The sequence below is a fragment of the Aplidium turbinatum genome, chromosome 16 (assembly GCF_918807975.1).
Source record: "Aplidium turbinatum chromosome 16, kaAplTurb1.1, whole genome shotgun sequence".
In the NCBI taxonomy this organism is placed as follows: domain Eukaryota; kingdom Metazoa; phylum Chordata; class Ascidiacea; order Aplousobranchia; family Polyclinidae; genus Aplidium; species Aplidium turbinatum.
The window spans coordinates 14,107,025-14,123,565 of record NC_137487.1 but is presented as its reverse complement, the minus strand read 5'-3'; the positions used below and the strand labels follow the sequence as shown (position 1 = coordinate 14,123,565).

Sequence of the window (16,541 nt, the reverse complement as noted above, 5' to 3'; positions counted from 1 at the left end):
CGGAAAATTTTTGGATAACCACTATGAAAACTGATTGGCTTGGTCGTTTGTGACTCTTTCCATCCTATCAGGACAAAGAGAAGGAGGAACAATATTTAAAACTTGCACTTGAAAGTGTTATCCAAGGACACAACAACGGCGACTTTGGTGCGAGTTGAACCAAGATCTTTGAATTGTTATATTGCTGAAGCAATATTGCAGATTTTTTTGTGGAAATATTCAGCAAATGCCTCCCTCAACAAATATTAACGTTTGAAGGGTTATAAAACACATTTTTGTCTGGAAAGCGAAATGCATCAATCAACCTCTTAATTTTTGCCTCTAAAATGGGACATATTAGGCCGTATCTTAAGTAGGCCATGGCTAAAGTAATTGTTTTCTAACGTTGATAAGCAGGATAGCCTAAGTCAGGGGTTCTTAAACTTTTTTTTAATGCGGACCCCTTAAAACAAAATTGGTTTGCGTGGACCCCCTTTATGGCCTAGTCCGTGAAACTTTTTTGATCAGCATGAATTGGACATAACCCAATAAAAATTAAATGAATTGGTAACAAAATTTATTTCTATTTGAATTAGGACCTTCTGATGATCCTTCTTTTAGGGTGAAGAGAGTAGTACGGTAACTATCTTTGATTTGAGGTAACAAAATTTATGTTTCATTAAATTTAAGAAATAGCGAATGCAGATTGTTTTTCAATATCTTTGATTTAATTTCTTTAATTTGAAGGATGCTGCTGTTCGTCTTCAACAAAAACATGAAATTGTGCCTTCGTCTTTGATAGGGCAACACGCATATCATCCTTTGCATCCAATCGGTTTCGACTCTTTGTTTTGATAGTTACCAAGGATGAAAATCCAGACTCACATAAATATGTAGTTGCAAAAGTAATTATAGCAGCCATGGCTCTCTTTACCAAAAACCTTTCACAATCTTAACCGAGCCTAGCTGACGTCTAACTTAGCTGCAACTGATAAAATTTTGCAATGTTCAAATACCAGTAAAAACAACAATGTGGCAAAGACAACAAAACAACAATTCATTTTTGAAATTATACACAAAGATTTCCATTTGCCTTCATGGACCCCCTAAAACTAGTCCGCGTACCCCTTGGAGGTCCACGGACCCCAGTTTAAGAACCCCTGGCCTAAGTGAAAATCTGAACTTTGAGTGAACTAAACGTAAATCTGAACAACTGGGCTAAATATGAGTGGCTGATAGGCTGACCTTTAGACGCTCCAGCATATGTGCGCTCCAGTCACAATAAGCACGACCAAACGATATGCAGCTTTGCGATTTCATTTAGGCCACAGTTTATAAAATCAGCAGAGCACATAAACACAGCTTTAAGTAACTACAAAAAACAAATCTATAAATTTTAAAATATACATAAACCAACAAATAAACGACATGGAAACGTTTGAAATTGTAGGCTACATGAATTAGAATGACGTTAAAAAGGGTTGTCGGACTTTGTTCCGCTGAACAAATGTCCATGAAACTGAAAAAAGGGATAAAAAACTAAAAAGATTCAGTTCGTAGCATAAGCTTATTTTGTAAAGACATATCATAGCCTAAAGCGAAAGAGTGGTAGTTTGCGATCGGTAGGCTACAACAGCAATTGTGATAAAACTTACGAAACAGTTTGGTTGAGCACTTACTCATACTTACCAATATTTGCATGTAGACTACTAATGGTTTTAATCGGTTATCCATAAACAAAGCGAATGAGATCGAATTCCAAGTCATATTATTGTGAAATTCAAGAAATGTATAAGCCAGCCTACACCAGTGAAGAACTGTGTGACGAATCACAAACTGTAGCATTGAAAGGCAAGCACCTCGATCCCGTAGGTCGACATACGTCGGTTATGCCAACAAGCTGGTCACAGGTCGGATATCATCAACGCTAATTGACAAAGAAAAACAGAAGAAACATAGATTTCATTGTGTTGAGTAAAAAAAGACTCTGTTTCATGTAAGTTACATTTGAAAATTTCTTATTGGATTTGATTTTAAATGTAAACAACTAAACATGCTGTTATTTTTATTTTCAATTTTAACTTTTTAACAAGAACATCACTCTTCTTTTGCTTAGAGCAATGCTGGTTACATGTTTGTCTTGCGAAAGTGGCCGCCATCCAAAAACAATTGAATAAACTTATTGCATTTGCAACTAATTTTTTTGTATCAATTCTGTGAACACACACAAGAAATAAGAATGTTTGAAAAAAAGTTAAAGCCTTAGGCTATTAATTTATAAATGCATGGAAAACGCTGTGGTCAACAGCTTTCGAGCATGCGCGGCTGCATTGCTGCTCGTCAATCGATTTAGTTACAGGCAAGAAAGAGCAGCAAATTCCTTCAGCAGCTCAAAGTTCGTAAAAAAACTTATGTGGGGACGCTGAAAGATCGAATGCATTACAAGCAAACCATCTAAAAAAGTCGGAAAAATTTGGTTATTTTCTGTAAATACAAGTTTGAATAATACTTAAAAATGGAGGTTCGACTGCCAGACTTCAAAGTAATTTTGCAATCAAACATGAATAACACCAGCACAAAATAGAAAAAAAGTATTCAAAAGGCCAATTATTTTACACTCTATCTTTAAAACAAATGAACACAGTCGGGTTGTCTAAAGGCAAAAATGATTTTAGATCATCAGTAATGGATAAGACTAACTAATAAAATACACATATGGGTCACACAAAGAGAAAGTCGCAGAAACTCGCGTGCTGTGAGCGATGTGGCAACGGGTGTAGAATGATATGTAGACAAAGTCACTTTCAAAGTCTTCTGTACTTCATTGCACCAAATAACATTTTCAGAGCCAAAAATGGCGCTATTGGTCACATGCTCTTTATCAAGGCGATACTGGTCCCAAATTGTGTTAATACACTCAGCTTGACGTTGAATTTGCGTCAAATATCGATGTGTTTCATGGAGGAACGCTATGTTTCGGCCTCTACTTTTTACCGCCAGCTCCGATAGCGGTTAGAGCAGACTGACTGATTACCGAATAAGATTGTGGGTAACTTCCGAGCTTCTGCTTGGGACTACCCGAGGACGCCATGTTTTTGTTGGCTCCGGTAACAGGTTTTCTGCCAACTCGCGGCGGGATTCCGCTCCCGTTTACTGCGGCTTGATGGACGCTGCCAGCCGATGTTGGACGAAAAGCAGGATTCTGCAAAAAAAATCTCAATATTTGCTACCGGCGACGTTTTATGTAATACGTCACATTAGATTAAGCAACGTTGAGATACGATTTTCGACATGACTGGGTCACTGTCATAGGTAACACTACGCTCGTACGAGAATACCAACTCAAGGTCAACAAATTATTTGCAAACAAATCCAAAAGTATGGGCCTTCCGGCAGAACACCAGTCGCTCTCAAAACTTCTCATTATTTATTAGTGTCTTCAAAAAAGAGAGAAATTTGCATGTGACCTCAAATAATTAAAAAAGGACCTTTTGGACAAAATGTGGACCTCTTGCATTAAAACACAAAGGCCTTGCACCTAAGAATCCTCTGGCTGCAGACCTGATGAACCAAACCATGAGCACTAATCAGTAAATAGAGAATCGAGTTATACCAGATTCTATTTGAGTAGGATCTTCCTGATGATAGTGCAGGGTAGGGTTTTGGCTATCTGATAGCTGTCTGTACTAAGTTAGGAGAAGGTAAAAAGGTTTTTAAAATGAACCTGATTTAGTTCACTTGACACGCTACACTTTTTTGTGTATAAATTAAACAATACAAAGAAAGGGAAATACAAAGGTAAGCGGAAGTGAATCGGTAGACACTAGGCCTTCGACATATAATTCTAGATGTTTCAATTTGGTTTCCATACTGTATTTTTAAGATGAAATACTTAGGCGCAGTCTTAGATTAAAGGTAATTATAACACCATAATAACATTAAATTATTTCACAGATATAAAAATGATTATAAAATTTCCTCTTTTTGACGTTAAATTATGGATTTTTGCGGCAGCGGATGATTGACATACGGCCCACATGGCCTGTACTTAGCTGACCCTCCAAGAAATAAGATGAAAGTTGAAATTAATCCTAAAGTTGTTATGACAAAGAGTATACAACTTGTCAACGTCGCAAAACTATCTTTGTCATCACAATATGAAAAGGCCATCCTTGTGTGAACCGTAACCTATCAGACCATCCCCTGCGGTCAGAATGTGTGGGAAAACATGAAGAATGCGAAGAAGGGACAATCGGAAAGTAGCAACAAGGCGATAATTACCTCCACAGTATGACACGACCTTGCCAACACTATACACATGAAACTGTGCGCAGCGTGGGCGTGCGCAGGTAACGTAATACTTGTGTTTTACCGACTGGTTATTTAGCTTTTGCTACAATGAACTCGGGTGGTATTTATATATAGAAATGACGTCACTGGTAGGCTACTGATGACGAAGGAGTGAATGTATTGTTTTGAAATAAAGCTCCAGAAACGTAGTCTCAAAGCAGGCAGCGCTCGCGAAATTGAATCAGAGCGCGAGATTGAATCAGAGCGCGAGCGGAAAGAGCTTTCCGAAACTGAACCTCACACACCTGATTGTTTTTCCTCTCAGAGACAAGTTAATGGACGCGAGAAGGCAAATCAATTCCTGTTGAGACTGTGAAAGAAAGTGAGTCGCCACAATGACTTGCGGCCACGAAGCGGGTCGGATTACGATTTCATATCAGGTTTTATCGTGAGAATCACATCAGGCAATTGTGACGTCACGAAACAGCGAGTGTAAGAGAAAAGTTGGACAAAGAGAGAGATTTAAAGCAATTGTCTTCCGTGTTTGAGTGCAATGAAACTTATAAATCGATTCCAAAACTGATCAACAACGCATTGTTCGTTAGGAGGCCCATCCTCTTTGATAAAAATTGATTATGATCATACAAAAACATGTTTTCATGCTCATATTTAGTAAAAATATCATACAAAAGTTTCACATGGTTTAGTAATGTTATTAGAGTTTGGATAAAAGATGTTCATAGAAAACAACGCTCTTTAAACGGCTACTTCTACACAAGTGATTGGTAAGTGTTTAACTATCAACATAACTTCTCCACTTGCCAGAGATGAGTCACAAAATATCAACTGATCAACACCAACCGTGTCATTCGAAAACATATTTCATGAAAAATCTATCAAACATTACTTGCTTTGCTTAAACGAAATGCTACAAAAAGTCATTAAAGGTGTTGCTTATTCTTCGTAAGACATAGTAGCCTATACATTATATAATAAACATCGATCAAAAACGAATTCTCCCAAAATGGGTTAATTAATTATTGAACTTTAACTTACAATACGGGATACGTTGATGGTGGGGTTATCCTGTCTTGTCAGTATATTGTGCCCGTAACCAGCGTTGTATTGTTGAGTTAACGATCGGCCTCGATTTCCGTTAGATATCGGGGCAGAAAGCTGTCGGTTTTTCATTCCAGGCTGAAACAGCAAAGATCTTAATTGAAACTTCAATTTTTTTTGCATGTTTGTGAAAGTTGACATGCAAAGTGGTAAGTTCAAACCTAAACTCAGCAACAACGGGTTAGTAGTATTGTTAATCTTTCGAAGCTCACTTTGCCTAGCCCGCAACAACCTATTCTAATCTAACAACCGGTTCGGCTGTGACACACGGCGCTTTCATTGTGAGCCCGGCATTCACCGTTGTAGAGTATTTGCTGGATATTTGATTTGTGAGAATCTCAATCACTAATGGTTACAGTCAGGGTGGACCAAGTTGAGAACAGAGACGTTGTATCAGCCACAAATATCAGCCTTGGACAATTGGACATTTTAAAGATCGGCTCTACAAACGTTCACTCATGCAATGCACAGCTTTGAGATCGCAAAAAACACCAGAATCGGAGTCAAAAGCTCCCGTTGAGGATTGTCTTCCTTTGACGTTGTTGGTCTCAGTGTTAGCAGTTGTTTTGGCCGCTACGACCGATTTTTGGCACAAACAATTCCAAAGCTATTTAAAGTAGGCTAGTTTTCTAGAAGTCACTGTTTTCACAAGCGAAAATGCTTGGAATTAACCACCAGAAACACAGAAATTCACCTAAACCCACATTTTTGTGAAAAAATATATCGTCAATAGTACTGTAAACGAATGAATATTTTACATAGAATATTTTCACTCGAAAGTTGGCCGTTTCAATATTGCTTAATAACACAAAGGTTGTCGCCGGTTCGGACCGCTGACTAACAATAGAGGCTCGGACTAGAAGCAAACTCAACAGACAAACTGCGACCATGACAAAACAAACACCGTACAGTCACAAAGGTATGTAAATATAACAATGCCACAAAAGTGGTTCCACTGGTTAGGAAATTATCACATCACATTGACGTGTATGTATTGGTTAAACACGTTAAAGACTTAACCGAACAGAAAAATGTCCTTGGTCACGCTGCAAAAAACTTTATATTAGTAACTACAGCCCAGTCTAGCTACGATAAACGAAGAGTTTTCAATGCGCTAAATAAATTCCAATGTATTTTCTTTATTAGCACACACATCTCTGAAAGGTGAAATTCAAACCCACGACAGAACACAAGGTGATGACTAATATTGCTTTTCAACATTGCAATTACACACAAAGTTACAAAGAACTATTTTGAAATATGTTATTTTCACTCCAACCAAACCATCTTACCAAAAAAGTCGGTTAACTAAAGGCTAAGTGACAACGCTAGAGTATGTTATTGCAGTAAGTCTTTCGCTACTTTTTGAAGTTATCTATCAAACAGCAAAACTCAAGGGCTGTCTACTCGTTCAAGACACTGAGGCGTGAGCTTAACGTACCGATCCCAAGCTATGGTGGCGCTGTATCTTTGCTTTAGCCGCGCTTTGCAGCAATCGTTTTTGTCGCAAACTTTCTCGATTCTAAGAGAAACAACCACATGAGAACACTGACTGACTACGAAATACAAACTTGTCATTTGAGAAATGTTTACTATTTTTACAAAATAGGCACACATACGGTTATGACTAAGAAGGCGTTCTACAGTAGAATCTCGATAACTCAGCTCCGCCCTGATAGCTCAGTTGGTTAAGCACCGGACTTTATGCACGGGAAAGCCGCAAGGTCAAGCAGCGCTGGTTCTAGGTGTGCAGTGGATGGAATAATTCACAGACAGCAACACTTCAACAATCGGAAACTTCACTCTGTCAATCTCGGTGACCTGTTTCACTGGTTTAAAGTCTCTGCAAGTATGCGAAACTACAGGGATTGAACTCTCAAAGAAGCTTGTCAGTCCGAAGATAAAGATTCCCACAATCACTTTACAATCTACATTGAAATCGGACTGAACTTTTGTAAAACTGTCTCCAACTGATTGTAATCGTTAAACATATCATGTCAAGATAACCATCCTCATATGAGCTTTCCATACACAAATAGTCTAATGTTAAAGGAAAATAACAATAAAATTTGAATAGACAAAACTGGTGTTCACCCCATCGAAGCTGTCTTGTCGTGCAACAGCAGGTTTTCCAGCACTCTGGACTCTGTAGAGTTGGCGATTCGGATTTTGAGGCGAAGCGGCTGTCTTGACTGTACGTCCGAATGCTACCCCGTACTGAAAATACAAAGCAAAACAATTTTTATGTTTTTTTTAACTAGACCAGAACACACTGGTTAAGCTTAACTACGTTGGCCACCGTGCAAAAGAAATTGGTAACAACAGGATTTTGCCGCTGAAGTATATCGAACCAATAAAATAAAATGTATTCAACAAAAACTATTGACTGTTGGACTGTGGGAATATTCCAGAGATGAACATGGATTTGGATATAAATTCTACCCGATTTAATGTCAGCGACCGGATTTAGATTGACGCTATTTCAACAACCGGATGTGGACTTTTGCTAATTTGGATATTACTTTTATGTCTTCCTAACATTACCAAATTGTTAGGAAGAGTTAGGGCAGAAAGTTAGGGCGGCAAATTGATTGAATGGTGCCACGAACAAAACTTGTACATTGCCAACACCTGGTTTATGAAAAACCCTGAAAAACTTTGGACTTGGAAAAGTCCTGATAATCACACGAGAAATCAAATTGACTATATTCTGACATTTCAAAAATTTCGAAATACTATCACAAATGCTTCCACAATTCCTACAGCCGACTGCGACAGCGATCACAACCTATTGGTTGCCAAGTTTAGACTCAGACTACAAAAAGTTAAGAAACTTAAAAAGAAACAAAAAATTGATTGGAACTTCTGCAAGGATATTAGCCTAAGAAATGAATATCAACAAAAATTCCAAAATGAAATGATCAGCTCAAAAATCAACAACAAAAACGCAACATCAACAGAGGAAGACTTCAACGTGATTAAACATTCTCTAATCAAAGTAGCTGAAGTTTTTCCTACGGTTGAAGCTTCAAAGCATAAGAACTGGATGAAACCCGAAATTTTAGATATGATCAAAGAGAGAAGAAAATATAAGAACAAGAATGACTTAGAATATAAACGCTTAAACAACAAAATAAAGAAGGCTTGCAACGAATCAAAAGAAGACTTTCTCAATAACGAATGTGCTACTATTGAAAAAATCTACAATTTCACACCAGGTGAAGCACACCAAAAGATTAAAGCAATAACAAGAAAATTCCAATCAATACACAAATCTGGGTGTTTAAAGTCTAAATCAGGTGAAATACTTTTGGAAGAAGACAAGATCCTTAACAAATGGAAAGAATACATTGAAGAGTTATATAGGGACCCAGAAAGAACAACAAAACCGTTTAAATTCTCTGAGCCACTTTCAGGACCAACCATCTTAAAAAGTGAAATAACATTTGCTTTAAGTAAAACAAAAACAAACAAAGCATTAGGCCCAGACGAAATAAGCACCGAAATGATAAAAGCACTAGATGACATTGGCATCGACGTACTCCACGCACTCTTCAACAAAATATATGACACCGGTGAAATTCCAACTGATATGACAAAATCTATTTTCATTACAATCCCGAAGAAACCAGGCACAAGAGAATGCGAAGAACATCGCACAATTAGTCTGATGTCCCATATTATTAAACTACTGCTGAGAGTCATCATGAACAGAGTTAGAAACAAATTACACCCAGAAATAAACGAATGCCAAAATGGGTTTATGCCTGATAAAGGAACAAGGAATGCGGTCTTCATTCTGAAAAACCTCGCTCAAAGATCAATCGAAATGCAAAAAGACCTGTACTTGTGCTTCATCGACTATAAAAAAGCTTTTGATAGAGTTCAACACAATGAAATGTTATGCATGCTCGACAGAATTGGAATAGACGACAAAGATCTAAGAATCATTCAAAATTTATATTACGAACAATCAGCTGCTATCAGGATAAATGATGACTGCAGTGACTACACGCCCATTCAGAAAGGAGTAAGACAAGGTTGTGTGCTATCACCTGACCTTTTCTCATTATACAGCGAAATAATTTTAAGACATATTGAAGATGAAAGAGGTATTAGTATTGGAGGAAACAACATTAACCACGTACGATATGCTGACGACACCGTTTTGATAGCCGACTCGGACGTAAAACTGCAGAACATATTAGATATTGTGTGTACGAAAAGCAAGATATTTGGCATGGAATTAAATAAAAAGAAAACAGAAACAATGGTCATAACAAAGAAAAAAGCAACCGAAACTCCTATTTGTAATTTATCAGTTAATGGAACAATTCTTAAACAGGTCCAAAAATTCAAATACCTCGGTACTATGGTGAATTGGGATGCAAGAGACGAAACAGAGCTCAACATAAGAACAGCCCAAGCAAAAGCAAGCTTTCAACAAATGAAACCAATTCTTTGCAATAAAAATATCTCTTTCAAAACAAGATCTAGAGTTTTAAAAATGCTATATTTATCATGTTTTTCATTACAACTCTGAAACCTGGAATATTTCAACAAAAATGGCAGAAAAGATTAATGCTTTTGAAATGTGGTGTTTCCGTAGAATGCAACGCATTTCATGGCTGGCAAAGAAAACAAATAAAGAAATTCTACACCAAGTGAACCAAACCAGAACTCTGTTAAAAAGTATGAAAACCAGACAATATAAATTTCTCGGCCATGTAATAAGAAAGCAAAAACTGGAGCATCTCTCTTTAACTGGTAAAATTTTTGGAAAGCGGGCACCTGGCAGACAAAGACAAACACATCTGGAACAATTTAACGACAAAACAGAAACAATTATCCATGCAACATATAATAGGAACATTTGGTCGAATTATTCATCTGAGGCCGTCGATGCCTGGTTCAGGCAAGGCAATTGAAGAAGAAGAAGAACATTACCAAAAATGAGTATTCTTTATTTTGTATTGATACCTGCTGCAAGTGAAAGGGAATTTAGTACTGCTGCAGGCAACACTGTTTGCAAGAAGTGAACACAGTTAATATCAGCAACTGTAGATGCAACTTTATTGTCACATTCAGAATTGCAGACACATGTCAGGTGAAATTAAACTAGAAAAGTGAAAGGACATGAATTTCTCCGACGACTCAAGAAGTCACTGACCTGTTGTTTTGTTTGCCCACCATTCATGTAATTAGTGGTTTGCTTTTCAGGGGTTCTGCTGTGTGAATGGGTATACACGTGATTTTTCTCGGCTGCAGCAGTCACTTGGTACTGGTTGGGGTAGTAACCGTTCTGGTGTTGATGGCCATGGTTTTCGTGGTTATTTTGAGCCTTTTGATATTGCTCGACCTGTTCATTGTAAAAATATATTGATCTACAAAAAGGTATCAAGGATATGATATAGAATACGCTGAGGTGAAGTCAAATTCCAAGTAAAACACACAAAAAAATAGTATTTTGTTGCCAGATACAGCTTGAAACAAAGGATTTGTTTATAGTACACTTACATTTCTAGGTTCAGCTGGGGGAGGTGTCTCTGGTCGAATGTCATTTGTTTTTGGTTTGTCGCTGTTGTTCACCCCTTGCGTTCCATTAACAATCTGAAAAATTTTTTCCACTTATTTACGTTTTTGCAACGTAAAATTAATGCAATAAGAAGAACGCAGACAGCAAAGTCCGTCACGTCAACATCTGCAGACGTTGAATTAATGTAAAAATTACGGATTTTGCTGTCTGGGAGAATTGTGTTGCAACAGGCTTTGATGAATCACAATCAAAAGTTCTATGCAAAAAACTTACCTTTTTCTGTTTCGTCGATGCGGCTGGCTGTTTTTCTTGCAAGATCGCCCTCCTTTGGCGACGCGCCATCGTCTTTCTTTCAGTGATCATCTTCGTTTAAATTCAATGTATTAAAGTTTGTTATGAAATAGAATAATCTTGGACACACGCACGATGCTACCAGGCTCATAAAAACTGGCGTTGGTTTGGAGTTGGGAGAGAACACCCTTTTAAACGTGTTGCCGTTTAGCATTGAGTAATTTTAGTCAAAAACCACAAGCAAATGTTATCAAATATTTGAAACGTTAACGTCAGAAAAGGTTTGAATTCCTTGTTAAATATCTCTTCAAGAACGTGTGTGAGTTATCACAGTTCCACCTGCTGATGTAAAGAGTACCAGAGCTGCACAATATTCAGCCAGCAGTATTATATGTACATGGGTTTTATTGGAGACAACAAGAGCAGTTGGTGATGATAGAAACAACTTACTTCGTACAGTTTGCATCTGTATTCGGCAACACTTAATTGTATGTCGTCGTCTAAAGGAGGCAGTACATCGTAGTCGAGACAACTCTCTTCACGAGAACTATGAAATCTGTTCAAAGCCACAGAAATTAAGAAGAAAATAAGGGATGAGTGTCTCAGTACAGTTAGGATTAGGAGGTTAAATTAATTACATTTTACATCCAAAAACTACTTCAAAAACTCCAAACAAGTATGATGAACTCCGGAGCACTGTTTGTCGCAGCAAATTTTGTACTCAAACTGACGACACATCAACTTACTTTGCTACATAAGGATGGGATAGGCACTCTTTGGCTGACAACCTTTTCTCTGGATTGAAGACGAGAAGATTTTCCATCAGATCGATGGCGTCACCAGGTGCATCAGGAATTAAATCTTTCAAGGATTTACGTGGTCTGGAATACACACAGAGTTTGTGTTTTGAATGTGAGTGGTTTAAAAAAACAATGCAACTGCGCTTTATTGCTTTAGAATAGCCTATTCAAGGTTTTACAAATTTGCTTTACGGTTTCAAAGCCTTGAGAAAAAAAGCATTGGTATCATCCAGAGTTGCCAGATGGCCTAAAACTGGGAAGAAAACAATATATTGGTCTGATTTTACATGCTGTGTCCGACAGCTAGCAAATCATTCGGACATTTATTTGTGTCAATGTGTAATTTCTTGTGATATTATTGAAGTGTTGGACCAAAAATAAAACATTTTTTATTATTTGTCTTAAAATGTCCGAATTTCAGGCTAACACTGTCCAAGTTTTCTCGGATTACCTCGCAACCCTAGTATTATCATGTATGTAAACATGACTTCAGTTTTCAATATAATCCAAAACTAAACTTAAATGAAAACTCCAAACACAGCTTCTACACTGGCAAACGAGCCAGCATACCTTAGACTGGTGCGTTCCAGAATTGAATGCCCATATTCTGAATGAATGGAATCAATATCGAACTTGCTGGGTCTTGGAATAACGCTCATGATCCTCTCGATCTGGTTGAGAGTTGAGGAGCCAGGGAACAAAGGCTTACCAAGCAGAAGCTCACCAAGGATGCAGCCAACCGACCACATGTCGACTCCTTTTGTATACCTTGGCAGAGATAAATGAATTTAAGACCTTTTTTAAAGCAATCGAACCAAAACGCTTGAGTTTACAAAAGTAGTTCGACGATGTAATGCTTTTCTTGTATAGTGTTAGAAAATGTAAACAATGCCCAATTGCCTTTCGCCAAATTGAAAGCTAGGACACATATAGTAGGCTGTCATCCTGTGTGAAAAGACTTCTACACAGCCATTCTGCATGGAAGTCAACTTCCAACACTATTAGTCAAAGATGAGTCAGTCTGTTAAATATCGAAACAATAGTACATACCGAGGAGAAGCCAGAAGAATCTCTGGAGCACGATACCACCTAGTGGCAACATATTCAGTCAGAGCAGGGTTGCCCGCTCCAGGCTGTTCTGCTTGCTTGAGCTGTGTCAGTGACCGGGCCAGACCAAAATCACAAATCTTTACGAAGCAATCACTGTCCAGCAGTATATTGGAAGGCTAGTTTCAAAAAAGAAGTTGTTGGTTCATAGTCTATGGACAATGTTATTTTCATAACAAAAACTCACTCACTTTAAATTTTGTGACCGAAAAAATTTGCACATGGATAGTTTTAAGTTTTAAAGACTTTACCCAGACACTGAGTATTGAGTAAGGCATGTTTTCAATACGTTGTGCAAGTATGTGCAGAAAATACATTACCTTATGGTCACGATGAATGACATTTCCAGAATGCATGTACATTGTTGACTTTAGTAACTGATACATGATGTAGCGCTTGTGAATATCTTTTAAAATATTTCCTTTCTTAATGACTGCATGAAGATCAGTATCTAAAATAATAGAACACAATTTTATTAAACATGCATCAGTTTATAACAAGACACATTTTTCAGTTTCAGTTGATACGTGATCGACTCGTTGTAAAGGTGTTTGATACCGGAATGGCCCGTTTCGGTGAGACCGATTCGGTGAGTCCGATCCCTTAACGGGGGATTTTTTCAATTTTTTTTTAATTATCGGGTACCGTAGCCTAATTATCATTGCCGTTTTAGGGTTAGAGGTTAGGAACTCACCGAATCGGACTCACCGAATAGTAGCAGACCCGTTTGATACAGCTAAAGATATACGAGTCCACAAACAAATCATTAAATGAGAAAGTCAGATTTTTTTACTTGATTCAGATTAATACTAAAAATACCAGTTAAGTCAAGCAACTTCATATCTATCGTTGATGCACATGGGAAATCTTATAAACTTTTGCCACCTTTTCTTGTTCAAAAATGAAAAATGAAACGCAGTACAATAAACCGCAGAGCAGCATAGTTTCAAACAACTAGGCTATATTCATATCTCTTACCCATAAATTCAAAAACAAGGTAAATATCTCTGTCATTATCTGCTTTCAAAACATTTAATAATTTGATGACATTTGCGTGATCACCAAATTCCTGCAAAATAAATTGATTAAATTGTGACTATCACTCTGAAATATAAACCAGGAAGCTAAGATATTTGCGAAGTTAAAGATGAAAACAAAGCAAGTGGTTATGATATAATTTACGACAACAGTGCTGGGCAATTCAATATTTGATATAGTTTAGACCAAAATGAACAATCTTATTTTGATGGTATTATTCCTTGTCCTATATATATATTTGTAGTAGGCTACTGACCCAGTGTCTATAATACACACCTAACTTATGTATTTTTACATTCACTTTTACACAATTTCATCTACTTTCCTCATTCTTAAGCCAAGTGTCTTGTGTTATCTTTTGCTATGTCTTGGCGTTAATTAGGCACCAATTTTTTTCATTCAGCTAATAAAAGTGGCCATGAAAAACAACTGATGCTAAACTTATAGGAAACTCTACTTTACAATCTACTTTAAAATTGCTATCAGCAGACCACATCCAGGTAAAACAGGTACGTAACTACAACGTCATTATGACATCAAAAGTGAGATAACATTACAAACCTGGAGAAACATAATTTCTCTAAAAGTACGCTGGGCATCTGTACAGTTACGAAAAGCATCAAAAATCTTTTTTAAAGCAACCACTTCTCCAGTTCGTCTGTCAAGAGCTTTCCATACAATACCATATGCCTGTGAAAAGGTGTACAGAGGGAAAACTATTAACACTCAATAGCTTTAACATATAAGCTAATATTTTGTTCAAAAGAATGCTGCAAATTATTATTAAAGCTTTCAAAAAACAATATTTTTGACGTAACATTATAATAATCATAAAAATAATGTTGTAGTTAAAAGCACATCAGTGCTTTTTACTAATTAATGATACATTGCAATTACATTATATATAAAACAAGAAAGACAACAAAACATGTATATATAAACAAAACAAAGAAAATATATATATCTTATAAAGAGAGTGAAATTATACATTCAATACAAATATATCTACATCTCATGTAGCATTTCAATAAGGTAGCAGCAAACTTGGTGACCTCACAAGGTCATTTGTTTCCTTCCTCTCTCCTCATAATATGTTAAGCTGTAGTATAATTATTGCAAAACTTTGAAGAAAAATCACTGATTGATTATAATGTACAAATTATACATAACCTTACTACAAAAAATACCCTGTTGCATGTTTGCAATGTTCAGCCACAGCAAACAATGCAACAGCCTATAGCAACAATTTGAACTAACACATTGCACAACTTTAACTACACCATTAAGCAAATATATATATTGATAGAGCATAGACCTTACCCCTTTTCCAAGGCGACGTTTAATTTCATATTTCTCTGTTATATGAGGGTCTATGTCATTGCTCATTGTGTTTACTGTGCTTATATCCAAACGCAAATCTCATATAAAGTATAATTGCTTCTTAAAAAGTAAACATATAAACACAAATTATGCCCAATCTTTCCACTGCTGAGATACATGCAAACAATTTGAGGTGATGAGATAGACAGGGCAATAATAGCCTCATAGGAAGATTGCCGTTAAAGATTTATAATGAATAAAAGACAAGACGATGCAAGCTGTTGCATTGTTTGTGATACTTTCAGTGGTACAGGTAATGCTGCTTTTCCAAAATAAATAAGCAGTGTATGCATAATAACAATTCTACAATTATGAACTGGGGACATCTATTACATGATAAGCTTTTGCTTTACATTAGTCAAAAGTAGTCTATTGCAAATGCGTAGATCACTCTTCATAGCCTACTTCTGGTCCGGTTTGCAGTTAAGCTAAACAAAATGCTAAAGAACAACAGTAGCAATTTAAGATTTGTTGCCTTCATTCATTCTTTGGCTGCGTAGCCGAGTGGTGAGAACATCTGCGCGACGTTTGAAAGGACGTGGGTTCGACACCGCTCCAGAGCATGCGGCTGTGACTCAGCAAAGGCACTTAATGACAAGCCAAACTAAGGTGAGCAGCTGACTCGAAGGCTATATGTCACTTTGCTGCTTCCTGTCATCTGTTGTATCGCATCTGTGATCGCAGTGTTCTGTATGTTATCGCAATGGGCGCAAATAAAAGCATGATTATTATTATTAAATTCCTTAACTGGTAGCCTATACCACAAAGACATGAAGAAATAAATGATACCTTAGTTGATACTACAATTTATTTCAGCCTAAAGCAATAAATTGTAATAGACTCAGAGCACAAATAAAAAAGTAGGCTAGGATAATTGTGTAGGCTACCGTACAGTATGTTTCTGCATATAAAAAAATTTCAAGATATGAGTCTAACTGCCGATCCTAGCTGCCATGCATCAGTGGAGTCAACTGCAAAAAGTCCGAACTTGGTCTCTAGAT

General features: G+C 37.0%; 1 protein-coding gene across 2 annotated transcripts; it reads right to left on the bottom strand.

Annotated features, from left to right (window-relative positions):
- Positions 1 to 1,286: 1,286 nt before the first annotated feature.
- On the bottom strand, positions 1,287 to 15,639 carry LOC145785633 (extracellular signal-regulated kinase 2-like). Of its 2 annotated transcripts, XM_082597310.1 has the most exons (15): positions 15,481 to 15,639; positions 14,722 to 14,850; positions 14,101 to 14,191; positions 13,443 to 13,573; positions 13,066 to 13,241; positions 12,586 to 12,783; positions 11,962 to 12,096; positions 11,666 to 11,771; positions 11,198 to 11,287; positions 10,906 to 10,998; positions 10,559 to 10,747; positions 7,483 to 7,605; positions 6,830 to 6,910; positions 5,326 to 5,466; positions 1,287 to 3,181 (listed from the first exon to the last, which is right to left on the bottom strand). In XM_082597310.1, exons 1-15 carry the CDS (start codon positions 15,544 to 15,546, stop codon positions 2,963 to 2,965), a joined length of 1,968 nt encoding a protein of 655 aa, XP_082453436.1. In that variant the 5' UTR covers positions 15,547 to 15,639; the 3' UTR covers positions 1,287 to 2,962. The 2 variants fall into 2 exon arrangements, with proteins under 2 accessions (XP_082453436.1, XP_082453437.1); XM_082597311.1 differs by lacking the exon at positions 6,830 to 6,910.
- Between the last annotated feature and the right edge of the window lie 902 nt (positions 15,640 to 16,541).

What these genes read in the sequence shown, in the direction of transcription:
- LOC145785633 (XM_082597310.1), bottom strand. Translation starts at nt 15,546, where the DNA reads ATGAGCAATGACATAGACCCTCATATAACAGAGAAATATGAAATTAAA. An exon ending in ACAGATGCAAACTGTACGAA is followed by an intron (nt 11,288 to 11,665) that starts GTAAGTTGTTTC and finishes ATTTAAACGAAG; the next exon opens with ATGATCACTGAAAGAAAGAC. An exon ending in GACAAGACAGCTTCGATGGG is followed by an intron (nt 6,911 to 7,482) that starts GTGAACACCAGT and finishes TGTTTCTCTTAG; the next exon opens with AATCGAGAAAGTTTGCGACA.